At 38.1% G+C, this 15,306-nt stretch overlaps 1 protein-coding gene across 1 annotated transcript; it reads right to left on the bottom strand.

The window, feature by feature from the left end:
* Nucleotides 1–4,749: 4,749 nt before the first annotated feature.
* Nucleotides 4,750–15,230, bottom strand: THNSL1 (threonine synthase like 1). The gene is given in 4 exon segments (XM_069777211.1): nt 4,750–11,331; nt 11,333–11,383; nt 11,857–12,855; nt 14,932–15,230. Coding segments are annotated over 3 exon segments (2,433 nt in total). The 5' UTR covers nt 12,004–12,855; nt 14,932–15,230; the 3' UTR covers nt 4,750–9,096.
* Between the last annotated feature and the right edge of the window lie 76 nt (nt 15,231–15,306).

Genomic DNA, 15,306 nt, shown 5'->3' with positions numbered 1-15,306 from the left:
TTAACTTGAAAGGTAACAGCAACAAATCATTTACTTCCTCATCAACATCTCATAATTATTATGTATAACTTTCCTTTTACTGCCATTTCCACATCCTTGAAATAGTAATTTTCACTTCACCACATTTCTTTAAAATTTGCAGCAAGCGGGAGATGTTCAGGCCCTCAAATCTTACTGGTAGTCAGCATGAGATACTATTAACTCAGAAGGTTTGCCTCTGCAGTCCTTGTGCCAGGTTCAACCAGCAGGTAGGTTTGACCAACCTGATCATTCTGAAAGTGTTTTTTTGATTGACAATTGTTTTCAGCGAACAAAAATTCATATTCTGTTTTGCATAGCCACCTTTGAGAGATGATAGAGGTATAACAGCACGTTAGGAAAAAGAACATCTGCTTAATGTCAAAGTAGTACCTGCTCATTTGGCAAAGACTGTCATTAGTGTCATCAGCGGATGAAGCCACTACTCTGTCCTCTCAGCTGTGTTAAATGATAGGAACCAAAAACAGAGGGCTGAGGCATCAGCAGGGGGTGGCACATGGAGCAGAAGGATTAGCAGGAAACGTACACGTGCATTAGAAAAGATGCCATGGAAGTTTTGCTACCACAAACCAAAACAAACCAAAACAAATTAGTCTATCATAATCCTTTCTGTTGACTTGAAATAGACTTGAAAAAAATTCCACAACTTACATTGGATTTCAGTTTAAGCACAAACTTAATGTCTTTTTTTCCAAACCAAAATGCAACTAGGGCACTAGTTAGAATGGAAATATAAATGATTACTTAGCTCAAGTCTGATCTTACAGAGTCAGCAAAAATAAGCAAAGTAAGATCAGGACCTTAACCATGGGGGGGAAAAAAAGCAAGTATAATACGCATGTCTCTGTTATATAAAATCTAGAGCACTTGTATTGGTTTAGTAGGTTGTATTATGCTCCGTTCATGCTTGTCTTTAAGTAAAAAGAATAACAAAGTATTTGAATTTAGCATGCAAAGATTACAAGAAACTGAAAAAGATATAAAGCCTGAAAGAAAGCAGGGTTGCCTGTGGGCTCTGTTACCAACCTGGATGACAGGCATTTGAAAATACGTTGCTTGGTCATTTTAACATTATGCTATGAAAAATCCTCCCTGTGCAGCAAGACATATTATTTATACCGCTTTTTCCTGTGAATACTGTTATCTGCTCTTCCTTATCCCAAAACTCACTGCAAGCCCCATACGCTGCATCGTATTCAAAACCCCAAACACTTGGGTTTTGCATATAAGACCATGGTATTATTTGTGCTCTTAATTTAAATCTTAAAGAATTTAGGGTTTTTTTTATTTTAGATTCTTATATTAAAGCAAAATTGATTCATGATTTACAGTTGAAAAGCCTCTAGCAGCATATAATGACATGAATTAATGTGGTGTTTCGCTGACCTGGAATCATCACGTATTCCTGGGTACTCCACATATCACTGAGTATTAACCTAATTATCATTAAGGTTTCTTACTTAAATTTCCGTTAATTACATTTTATATAAATGAAAATATTAAAAGCTCATATAAAATTACAAATGCTTATGACAGCCTTTCATTTAGAGCCCTTCAAAAACCGCAATTACCATGTTGAGCAAACTTCTGTTAGGAATGCCATCTTGTGGTTAAAAGCTGTATATAACAACGATTCGAGGTAATTTTAACTAAATTTTTACTTGCAAAATACTGTTTTTGCAGAAATGAGCTATTCATGTATGACGTTTCAGAACTGTATAGTATTCTTTTATTAACCATTCTGGATGAAAACAACTGTCAATATGGCTTTCCCGTCCTCATCTGTATACAATGCTGATTAATTATACAGGGAGCACTAGTTTCATTAGGAGATGGGATGCATTTATTAGCATGTTAAACAGAAACAGATTGCCACATGCACTTAGTAAAAAAAGTCCACTAAATGCCTACTCTATTTAGATATAATTTAGTGAATTACCCTAAAATGTATAGAAAAGACATTTTTCTCAAAATGTGTTTCTAGAGCAGAACCCTATGAGCACACTTTACCTTCTCTAAGCTTTATGGAGCATCTTCGGTTGGCATATAAAAGGTCAAGTTTAAGTATAAAAAGGAAACATTGGCTTTTTCAATTTGTCTTATATAGATCTTATTATGAGCTGAAAATGAATTGAAAATGGCCATTGGGTTGCAACTTTCTCATGAAAGCAGAGAGAAATGCCAGGTAAACAAGAATGGAAAGAAAGCATCCAAAAGCATCTAATAAACTTTGAAAGATCTCTAACTTTTAAAAGCTTCAAAAAATAAATAATAATTAGCTACATTCAATACAGCTGACATTTGCATAGGCACTTTCCTCCTGTGTATGTTCACCTCATTTTCATAATGAAAGTATGTATTGCCCAAACCATCACAACACATACTGTATAATGAAATTTAAAACTAATGAGCCGTTTCCTAATAGCCATGAGTCAAGTCAGGGTTTGCATTAGTAGTCCATTTGCAATTCTCTAGAGACAGAAAGAACAAGGCTAAACATACCCAGTAGCCTATTTAGCGCACAACTTGTTCTGTGTACTGATAACTTCATAGCAGAACTGAAATGAGTTCAGTCTCTAGCATTCCAACCTCTGTGAAATACTGTTCATACTCCTGTTAGCTCCTGGGGCAGTCAAATAGGACTGCTGTGATTATTTAGTTTGACGTCTTGCATAACATGGATCTGCTTTGCCTGAATTAGTCCTCTTTCTATCAAATCACATCTTTTCAGGAAATCATCTAACACGTCCAGACTAGAGAAACCTTTACCATTCTGTTACATGCCTTTATCTCTCATAGCATGTCCAACTTCTACTTACAATCACTGGGTCACCCGTTCTCTGCTAGATGGAACAGACCTTTATTTGATTATCAAACTTTTGCTCCAAAGATGGTTCTTCTAGGCTAACTCTCCCTTCACTAAAGTAAGTAGATTCTGCTTATTGAGACTTTCATGCCAGTGCTTCTTTTTAATCCTTTTATTGCTCTCATGACTCTTTTCTGTCCAATTTTCCAGCATTACTGGAAATTGTGACTATTGGAGTTGGGCATGGCATTCTTCCAAAAGGTTATACCGAAGTCAAATATAGACAGCAATATTACTTCCCTGACAGTATTTCCATTTCTAAACCTGAGGATCTCACTGGTCCTTTTGGCCACAAGGCATACTGAAAATTCATGTTCAGTTGAACATGCACATCATCTCCGGTCACTGTGCAAAGTCAGCATTTCCTACAGCAAATTGTTCTACTTGGAAAGTATGTTCTCAAACCTCTGCTGCTAGAAACACAGGTCTACTTAGGCCACAGTGAAATGCAGATTGCTTACAGCTCCCAACCAAGTAATCCATTTTCCTCTGTTTAATTGGGTCTTTAGTATTTAAGTTTTGTGGCATCCACAGATTCGATCAGTCATTATTTTATTTCCTTCTGTGTTCTTAACAAACTCATGGTTAAGAGCCAAATCCTGTGTGAACTCATGTATCAAACATGTTCAGTCACAGCTGAGACTTTCATTTTGAGATCTTTCAGGTTTGGCCTCAATTAGTGTCATGATGGATTTTAAATTTGGGGGTGATACACTGCATGTTTCTATAGCAATAACTTACTTAAAAGAAACTATATGAAAATCTAAGGGTACTCCAAATACCTGTGATGAAATACCTAAATAAAATGCTAGAGCAACAATTCCTGTGCTATGTAAATGATTTTGTGAAGTTTGAGATACACTTTCTATGAAAAATGTGTTCCTATGTTGCACAGGGAAAATACTGTGGTTTCTCTACTTGGTTAAATTTTATAAGATATTTTAAATAAGCAAGTAAATCAGCTGTTTTCTTAATTCTCCTGAACAATTTTCCTATTAAACATTTTATTTCCTGTGCTGTCAAGAAAGTAGCCAGAGACCACCTTAAACAATTACCAGGGAATAAAGTCTTCTCGAGTAAAAGGCACAAACAGCTTCGATCTACCTCCATGCTGGGAGATCTTCAAAGGTTTTACCTAAGTTGGAGAGCAAGACCAAGACTGATGTCTTGTAGATTGCTGCGTTCTGAAAAATTGTTGAAAAAACAGCTTCCCAGTTCTGGTAAGCGTGCTGAGCACATTTATGACTACTGTGAAAAAACACAGTAACATTTAAATCTTCCTCAAGCTGCTAATATATGTTCAGAATTAACTGCTTGTTCACAGTAATTCACTGAAATTAACTACTCATTTCTTATTGCTGTTTCAACCATTGAAGTAATTTTTAAGCCTGTGATCCTGAAATCATATTCCAAGTGAACCAAAGTTGCTCTGCAACTGTTAACAGACAACCAGCTCATCCCTCCACTGAACTAAGCATGAATAAGAAAGATTAAATTGTCAGAGATTTCCTTTTCCATATTAATTCCTCAGAATACAGACCTTCCATGCAGCACCAGACATGTCTGTGGTGCAACATAAACAGAGTGTTTAGACATTTGCTATTTTTGATGTGGGTTTATTTTTTTATACACACTTTCCTTACAGGATGATGCAACTTACCTCACATCTGTCAATCTCCGCAAAGTGAATTACTAGATCATTTACTATACACCTTTCAAGTAAACACAGGACAGAACATGTCTTTCAAGATTTGAGAACATCAAATTCTGAAACCACTTCTTTTAGTGGATTTTCTTTATATCACATTGATAAGGATTTATGAACATATTTGCAAAGCAAGTGCTACAGAGTGGATCCTGCAGTATTTATTTAGAAAAAATATAGTGGATACAAATGACTAATGCATGTTTCAGGCATGCCAAACATGATATACGTAGCAACAATGTGTGTTGATGTCCTTGAAGAGCTAAGTTGACCCCTTGAAAAACAAGACTCTTCCCTTCAGAGTTCCATCTGCTAAAATATTCCATCACCTCAAAAACATAAATAGCAATTCTTTCTAAACTGTAAGATACTAAGAAAACAGAATTATTTTCTGAAGTCATCCCTATCCACTCTATTCACCCTTTACCTCAAACCACTCTCTGTCACCCCAAGAAGCAGGACTGTGACTAAAGGCAAGTAATGACCAGCTGTAATTCTGTAAGCAAAACAAAGTATTTTTCATATAAACATTCTTATAATAAAAAGTGTAAATATAGACATTACAGTTGTCCTTACATTTGTTGCATTTGTCCTCAAGGTTTTTCATGTAGTATTAGTCTTCAGCAAAGATTTATCTATACAGAAGAATAATAGGTTAACTAAAGCTATGCTATTACTCCAGGTCAATAAAGCTAGTGGAAATGTGTATATATGCATGCTCACACCCTCTGTTAACCTGGCTTATATTGATTTAGACCCAACATCCTATCTTTAGACAAATAGGAGCAAACTGTGTATATACCACGCCTAAATGGCTTGAAGAATCCTGCTATCACAATGTAGATTTGCTTTTGTGTATCATTAGCACACCATTTTTGCCTTAAGAATAGAAAATAGTGCACGACAACATTCAGTGTGCACAATGTCTGCTAACAACGAAAAAATGGCACTTGTGTCCACTCTTAATCATGAATTCCCTTTGAATCTTTCATAATACTGATAGTGGGGGGAAAAAAGTACAATAACAGTAGCACAATGTTTGTTGAATCACAATATTTTACTGACTGACGTTGAGAAAAGCTGGACTGGGAAGGCAGAAGGATTGCTTTCCTCACTGTCCTGGGCCTCCCCCAGTCAGCCATACTGAGTATACCGGCAATATTTTCTCTTCCATTCCTCCAGGCCCAGCAGGACAAGGCAAACCAGAATATTGTACATTACAGCTACCATAACACAGCATCAATACCTGGTCACAAATACTATGCACATCCAGGATCACGACACTACTGCAGCATTTTACAGTGCCCGTTACTAGAATCCACAAGCAGATGTGGTGCACAAAAATAGTTCACTAAAGTTACAAGAAAGTCCAAAAGTTAATTCATTATTTTTAAAAATGAGTAAATACTGTATTGTAAAAGCCTTTAGACATTCTGAGAAATGTACTAATACAATATGTGCTCTTTAACCACTGCCTTTATACACCCTAAGTCCAGACTGAAAGACCATAACTAAGTACAACTGCTCATTTTTTACTTATTCAATTCATATCAACTGCTATAATGGCTCATGTGATATGAAAATAGCAACTAGAAATTTTAATAATACTTTCTCCTTCAAACTAAGCTTGAGTTACTGTCATGAACTTTGAAACATTGATTGTTTGAGTCATGCCAAAATAAATTCTCTGCTAGTTTAGTTCTGAATGTTTTATCTAATAATGAGCTAACTCAAGGTAGGACATTGGCTTCTAGCCTAATCTTGTTTAGAATCTCAGCTTTTCTCTTTTAGGTACTTTCTATGAAAACAAGCTCTTCTTTGTAGGTGTTTCTATAAAGTAACAGCATGTGACAAATTGCCCTATGATGTCAAATGGCATTTGGCCCCAGGGAACCAGGTACTGCAGGATTTCCACAGCGTCCTTATGCTGAAACCAATTCCTGTTCCAGTAATTCAATCCAGGCAGTTGGGCTTGTTTGAGGTTTTTTGGTTTGGTTTTTTTGTTTGTTTGGTTGGGTTTTTTTAAGATCTAGAATTCTGGTTTTGTACTGAGCACATGCAGAGAAAGCATTACATTTTTTTTCCACTTGGAACTACTGTGAGAATCAGACTGAAACATACAGAAATACAAGGTGGATGTGCACTTATCACCTACACAAGCAATGCTTCTTTTTTGGCAATATGCTTATGCAACTTTTTCTTACAGAACATGGATTTTTTTTTTTTAATTACACATTTATGGTCTTTCTCACATTGTGTCTGCAAAACGACAAAAATTCCTCTGCCCTATGACAAGAGACTGAATTGAGTTAGGTCTTTTCACCCTGGAGAAGAGGCTGCTCAGGGGGCACCTCATCAGTTTTCCAGTACTTAAGTGGTGGCTAGAAAGAGGACAGACACTCTGTCTTCACAAGAAGCCACATGGAGATCACAAGAGGAAATGGGTACAAGCTGCACCGGGAGAAGTTTCATCTTGATATAACAAAGAAATTTTTCACAGTGAGAACAGTCAATCACTGGAGCAACCTCCCCAGGGATGTGACAGTCTCCATCGCTGGAGGTTTTTAAGACATGACTGGGCAGTGTGCTAGATAATCTCATCTAGGCTCCCTTTCCCATGAAAGGTTGGACCGGATGATTTGAGGTCCCTTCCAACCTGAGCTGTTCCATGATTCTATGAAAATAAAAAAATTATTTTCCAAAGTTACTGCAGAAATAGTGAAGAAGGACTGAGCAGAGAAAAGAACTAGAAAGGTCCTAAAAAGGCATCCAAGAAGGGCAGAATCTAGAAAGCTACCGTGTCACACCTTTGCTATCAGCTACATTTCATTTTATTGTATAATGTATTCACTGTGGCAAATGCACATCATGCTTGGGTCTTTTACCTCACACTGGAAGAAATGACAATTCTTTAAAATAGTTTGTTAGATGGTGTCTTCTTCACCTCTGATGTGGCAAAAGTACAAGCAGACACACAGAGTAAGCTGGCAGATACGGCAACAGTTCAAAGCCCCAAATGAGTCCTGACATTTAGGAGATGTTGCCTCTTGAAGAGACAAAAAAATGTTAGCAATTACCACCTTTCTTGCCAATACTTTCCCTATTTGAATCCTGGTGGGAAGCACAACCTCCCATAGCTATAGGTCCTCACATCTGATGACTCTTAGCTCTTTATCTGTAACTGCATGCCATTCAAAACTTATCAATAATTCATTTTACCACTTCTCTTAGTGTGAAATGTAGTTATATTTTACGTCCTTGCTAAATATAATCTACGGTTAGCAGAATACGTTTGTCCATAACCACATGATCTCCTAGGGCAACCTGCTCCATTTTTTTCTGACGCAAAAACCCAATAAAGAGCTGTCATTAGCAAAACCAGATTGCTAACATAGGTCTATTTTAGGTTACACAATGAATACCTCTGATGCCTATCACACTTTCCAGACACTGGAGTTCATCCTTCACTTTCCTTGATGAGATGCCAAGCACTTTGGGAAGCTTCTTTCTTATACCAATTCATGCAAAAAATAGAATGTCAAGGAAATTAATTTAAGTAGAATATGAAAACGGAAGTAATTAGAACAAGAAAGCTATATGACCTCAAAGATAAAAATTATATTCTAAAAACTCAGAATACAAGAAATAAATGCAAATAAATGGTGAAGTTTGGTTCTTATTTAAGGAGACTGCTGCTAATACTAGCAAATTTTCTATAGCATCAAAAAAGGATTCTAAAGTTGAAAGTTCAAATAGAAAAGATCTAGAAAAGAGACTACAACACACTGGAGGAAAAGTCACATCTCAAAAAAAATCTTAAAAATATTGAATTAAGTATTCTATTTTACACAGGAAAATATCTGGGAGGGAAAAAAGCATGAAAAACAAAATGACCAGATTTTTTTTACATAAACGCTGGCCTCACAATACATAAAAAAAATTACACAAGAAGGTAACATACCATCAAATTGGTACAGTTCAAGGACTAACAATACAAGTATACTTCAGTCTTTGTAGTGAAATCAACCCTCATTAGTAACATAAGAACATCATTACAATATCTTATTATGTTCTGGTGAAGTGAGTTAAAGTTTAACTAATCACCCACTGACCAAATGATCACATCATTCTTGCAACAAAACAAGAGCTATTAGTTTCAGAAAGGTCAGACTTCATTATCTTCCTCCTTCCATGAAGGATGCTTCAGGCTTGTACCAAGGAAAGCCAACAGTACTGGCGTCTCTACTATGCATGACCTGCAAAAAAGTATTCCAGTCTTTTATACTCTCAATTCACAACCTTTCACCACTACTAGAAACCTCACATGTGTTACTTACAAATACTGTTGAAAATTTGACAACTGAGTATAAAACTGTGGACACTATGCTGTGGACTGGACACAGGCCAGGTGAATCATGACTTTATTAAAACATGCAGCTTGTTAAGAAGGTATTGCAATTGACACAGTGGATGACTGATCAGTTGCTCAGAAAACTTTCATAAAATGATTTTGAATTAAGGTTTCTATATGGGACATCAGCATACTCATATCAGCAGCACAGACCTGGTGATCCTCATTCCCCTTCTTTTTTAGAGTCTCTAATAGGCCCCAGTGGACTGGAGGCAGAGGGCTGTAAGAACTCAGCAAGTGAAGCTGACTTAATGGATTCTGGTTTATTTCTGCAATCCTCAAGGCCCTCAAGATAGCAGGTGCAAACTTAGAATAATGAGCCGTAGATGAAATAATAATTGGGCAAGTTCTATCTTGTAATCGATCTGCAACTACTTTAGCAACAGCTGTGTGTGTATCCAAAATATATCCTGTAGTACTGTATACAGAGTGAATGGCAGCTAGACAGTCCTCCTCAGAGCACCATCCAGCCACCAAGTCCTGCTGAAGCTTTTCAAGTAAATCTTTCTGTAGCTGGAAGTGGCCCTGATTTTCCAGCTGGTTATATAATTGTGTCACCAGTTGTCCATCCTCATTAGTAATCAGGTGCAAGTACCGCTCAAGATTGGAGGACTTCAAAATATCTACTGCTGGTGAAAAAGTGGGAATCAATTTTCTTCCCCTCAAATCATAAACACCTGTTCTTATGAAGTCAGTCAAAACATTGTTTTCATTGGAAGCACAGATACATTTTCTAATAGGAATTCCCATCATTTTAGCATATAAAGCAGCTAATATGTTGCCAAAGTTTCCTGTAGGAATGCAAACATCTACAGGGCTTCCAAAAGGAATAATATCTTGATGAACAAGATCAAGGTATGCAGAGGCATGATAAATTACCTGAGGAAGCAGTCGTGCCCAGTTTATGGAGTTTGCTGCGGCTAAAGCTGTTCCATATTCTACTGTAAGAAAGCCAGTATAATCAGAATTAGTAAAGATTTGCTTTATAGCTGTCTGGCAAAAATCAAAATCAGATTTGACACCTACTGACCAGGCATTTTCTTTCTGACAGCCAATCATCTGTGATTTTTGAATTGGGCTTACTCCATCCTCAGGAAAAAAATTCATCACAGCAATTCTCTGTTTGTCAGTGTCATGGAGACGATTAAAGCCATCTAGGACTGCACTCCCTGTGTCACCAGAAGTAGCTACCAGAACCAAGTAATTGCAGCTTCTGGGAATGCAGTATGCAAATATATGTGGCACCATCTGTAATGCAAAATCTTTAAATGATGCTGTTGGTCCATGAAATAACTCAAGGAGAAACTGATTGCCTGCCAAATGCCTAACTGGGGCAATTTTAGAACAAGTAAAGTTTTCTCCATAAGCAGTTCCAATAATTTCTGCCAGCTTAGAAGCAGGAATATCAGAAGGATGTATGCATCTTTCTAGTATAACCTGGGCTCTTTCAATGTAAGTTGCTTCTATTAGGCTTTGCCATTCTCCAGCAGTGAATTTTGGAAGTCCTCTCTCAGGAACAAAGAGTCCTCCATCAGGGGCTAAGCCCTCAGTGACAACATCACTGAAATATTTATGAGAGTCTTTTTCCGTACTCCTTCCAGACCTACTAGACCTAGTTGAAATGAAAGTTTCCAGTTCCGAGTTTTGGTATCTCTTCACAGCATCAAGCACCTTTTCTGCTACAACCTCTGCTGCAATATCCCCTCCACAAAGAACACGGATGTCATACCACCTTTTGTAGAACTGCTTCCTAAACTGAAGTATGTCCTTGAGCGAAAAACCAGGAGACTGGCCCACGATGCGATCCACTTTCATTGATTTCAGCCTACTCATAATGACTGTTGTGGGCACATCCAGATATACAACTATTCCATTTTTCTTCACATGCTGCATGCCAGCAGCATGCATTGGATTGGACCCAGTAAGGGAAATGACACTTCCAGATGCTGAAAACTTCAACAGGGCTTTTCCTTCCTCCTCTAAAAATTGCTCATTACCAACATCCTGCAGTTTTTCCGACACACTCATATTCCAGGTTGTTTCAAGGACATCGTCATCTATATCTATGACGGGGCAATCTAGTTTCTGACCTACTATTCTCCCAATCGTTGTTTTCCCAGCACCCGGAGGTCCCATCAGGATAATATTTTTGTTTCCAACAAGAGAATGGCTTGAGAACCATGACTTCCATATCTGTGCAAACGCAGCAGGTCTTGAAAGCATCAGTTTTAAACACATGCTAGAAAGACTGTTTTGGGTTATTAGTCTTAAAGGCTGATACTGAACAACGTGAAACATCTTCTGCTGGGTTGTTTTGTTGTTTGTTTTTTTTTTCAAGCCAACTTGACAATCCACTTAACTGCTTCAAAAAGAAAAAAAACCAAACAGTAATTAGTCCTTCAGCAAACATCTAGGAAAAAACCCCTAAAGGATATGAAATTCAGAACAACAATAATTCAAACATAAATGCAGTTATGACTTCATCAGTGCCAGGAAGACTCATTCCCCTCTCCTGCATAGTTCCAGTTGCTTCCACTAACAAATCCAACTTCAATCAGTCCATGTCCTCAGGGTAAATAAAGACATTCAACCCTAACACTACAATACTATTTGCAAATAATATTGTTTATAGGAATTCAAACCCAATTAGTTTTTCCTCTAGTAGACTTATTTTTAAGTACACATTTACAAATAATGAAGATTAAATTATCTTCTTGCAATCAAAATGTTAACAAAATATGCATTTATCCCACCTTCCAAGACACCTTTGATTTTTTATACTTTCTTTGTAAAAAAATAAAATGCAAGACCCACTTAAATACACAGAAAACTCACAGACTTGTGCAACAGCAAGGCTGGAAGAGTTGCACCCAATTCTCTTCTGAAGGGATGGCAAACCAAGCAAGTGATTTGTGAAGAACTCCTATAATGGAATTGTTTTGAGTGTAGTTTGTGTAAAGCAAGAGAGAAAGAACATGTCATGAAGGCACTCTACCCTCAAAAAAAAAATCACTAGGAAAGTTGCATCTACAACAAAGATTAAGCAAGAAGCTCTGAACGTTGTATTTTGTTTGCTTAGGGAAATCAACACCAGTATCAGCATAAATTGCAGCACATGATTTGTGCATGACATTTAGGGCAAAGGGGAAGAACTTTCAAAATCTCCATAAAGTGGCGGGGCAGGGGGTGGTGGCAGAGAAATCAGCAGAAATTTGCACAGAAAATCCCTACAGAGTCATTTTTCATTTTAGGTAGGCAAACAAGTATCACCTTGTTATTTTTAATTTTTCATTTTTCATGACTAAAAATGCTTAAAGAAAAGAAACACTTAACTTCCTTTTAGGAAATTAAATAAATTTTAGATGCAAAAATCCAATTCAGTGCTTGTTCATCAATTCTAAAAAAATAATATATATAAAATAAAAATATATATTTACAATATATATAAAATCAGCATTTTTTTAAATGATTACTTTTAGCTTCTATAGTATGCAATACAAAGAGACAGTTGACTAAGCTGCAAGTTATATTTTTTTTTTCTCCTGGCACTGTAACACATAACCAAAATGGCAATCAGCAACTTCTGATAACTACATTTTAAAGACCCAAATCTAGCTGCTAGCACCCCAGCATTTGCTTTGCAATGTTTATTAAAATATTTTCGTTTATATACCAGCTATGTGTTTCCCCACATTAATCATGACAAACTAAATAGAACAATTAAAGGAATTCACTACAGACTAAGTTTCCAAATCCTTCAGTTGTTCAGTGCCTTTTCTCTAGACGCTCTCCAGTCCAGACAGCCTTTTATCACTGTGAAGAGCAGAAGGTGGCCTGGAATTGCAGCAGAAGGCAGGTAAGCACCCAGTGGCAACTGCACCATCTTTCAAAGACCTACTCGTGATTAATCCATGTTTACAGTGGTCACACCAGTCCTTTTAAAGACCCTGCTGTTCCCCGTCAGAGCGCCTATCAAATGACTCCAGAGACACAGGTCACAAATTTAAAAAATGACACAGAAGCTCAAGTTTTGTAAGAGCAAACCACAAAAACAAAGACTCTTTGCTTCCAGGTGCTCCTTGCTCTAGATAGCCCTGTGTTCTTCAATCTGTCTTTTACACTCTACTTTCTTTACCAACTATTAGCATACTTACAAAGTCAAAGTACTTCTAATAATTTAAATCTTTGCATTTGCGCACTTCTGAGTGGAGAGATGAGCTTGCAAACAACAAGTCTCTGTGTTTGCATCCAGTGCTGTGACATGACGAACATGCTGTAATTACAAGGCACAGATCAGAGTAAAGATGGGCATATCATATTGTCCTGGTTTCAGCTGGGATAGAGTTAACTGTCTTCCTAGTAGCTGGTACAGTGCTATGTTTTGAGTTCAGTATGTGAAGAATGTTGATAACACTGATGTTTTCAGTTGTTGCTCAGTAGTGTTTAGACTACAGTCAAGGATTTGTCAGCTTCTCATGCCCAGCCAGGGCACCTGACCCAAACTGGCCAACAGGGTATTCCATACCATGGGATGTCCCATCTAGTTTAGGAACTGGGAAGGGGGGGGCAGGGAATCGCCACTTGGGGACTGGCTGGGTGTCGGTCGGCGGGTGGTGAGCAATTGCCCTGCGCATCATTTGTACATTTCAATCCTTTTATTACTACTGTTGTCATTTTATTAGTGTTATCATTATCATTATTAGTTTCTTCTTTTCTGTTCTATTAAACCGTTCTTATCTCAACCCACGAGTTTTACTTCTTTTCCCGATTTTCTCCCCCATCCCACTGGATGGGGGGGGAGTGAGTGAGCGGCTGCGTGATACTTAGTTGCTAGCTGGGGTTAAACCATGACACATATTGTATTGTTTTTTCTCAATCCTTGTAAAGTATAAGGGAATCATCCTGCGCAGATGTAATTTTTTTGTAATAGTTATTAAAAAGAAAAAAAACAATCTGTGAAGAGTAGTTGTAATATTCAGTATCATTATAAAGCTGTACTGCAATAGTAATGCACTGTATGTACGTATTCACTATAGGGCCGGAAAGAGCTCTTTGTATTAAACTGCCAGATGTAAATCAGTTATATTCAGGATTTTTAAAAAAGTTAGAGACAATATTTTAGTGATTTTATTTCTTGAACATAAGAATCACTTCAAGTGTTATGTGTGAACTATGCGAGTACAAACCATGCCAAGCATAGTGGCCTGCCCACCATGCCTAGTTGCACTACAAATTCACTTTGAGGTGCAGTCACTTGGTATGCACTATACAGCTGCTGGATGTAACATCTGGACTGCGTTATGAATCTAGGCCATAGCCATTGTTTGAAATCAACTTGGTTAACCTCGTGCAAAAATTCGCAGGGAATTCCTTTACTCAGCTACTCAGTTTGACCTGTTCCAGTGTAATCCAATTTTGCACCCACATAAAGTACATGTACACAGAAGTCTGCAACCATTGAATGCAACCTGTTTCCTTGAAATAATTTTTTGTTCACTTGGCAAAACTTTACTGTAAAACAAGCTCGAATTAGACTTTATCGCTAGTAGAGTTTACCAGTCTAGTTAGAACACCAGGTCATCCAACTTTAGATATAAACCCCATGCCAAAAGCGTGGGGTTTTTTTGAAGCAGAGCTTACACCCATGCCTCCAATGAAATTTTAAGTTTTGACAATACACCTTGACCCTTCACTTGGATGTTGACAGCACCTACATATCATTAGCAATTATCCACAATTTTAACAACTGCTGCCAGTGACAAGAGTTCTAGTGAAAACTGGGCTTTGTTACTGGTATAGACACAAAGTTTGCAACAACGTGACATGTGGTTAAAATTTGTGTTACCCAAACAAGGCAGTAGCAGTTTGCCGCTGCCAAAGACCTCAAGGTAGGCCAAGACTGATAATTACCATTTTTCAAAATTGTTAACACAGGACAACTTCCATTTGACTTTTCTCAGAGCTTTCACACAGAAAAAAAAAAAAAATCCCACAGAAAAACATTCAACCTTCTCGTGACCATCCCACGGACCAAGATCCTGCAAAGGTTCCCGCCTCACCGCCGCGCTCCCGCCTCACCGTTTCGACGCCCCGAAGGTGTCAAAGCGCGGGCGGAAGGAGGGGGCCCGCCGGGCCGCACCGGGGAAACGCGGCACCACAGAGACGGGGCAGCCGCGCCCCGCCCCCCCCCCCGGCCACTGCAGCCCCGGGCTCCCGCCTCCCCTCGGGAGCGGCGGACGGCGCCCGTGCCCTGCCCCGCCCCCGTGGCTCGGCTCGGCTCGGCAC

Source organism: Haliaeetus albicilla, chromosome 2, assembly GCF_947461875.1.
Source record: "Haliaeetus albicilla chromosome 2, bHalAlb1.1, whole genome shotgun sequence".
NCBI classification, from domain to species: domain Eukaryota; kingdom Metazoa; phylum Chordata; class Aves; order Accipitriformes; family Accipitridae; genus Haliaeetus; species Haliaeetus albicilla.
Note: the sequence above shows the minus strand (reverse complement) of the source record. Positions and strands in the feature narration are given on the sequence as shown.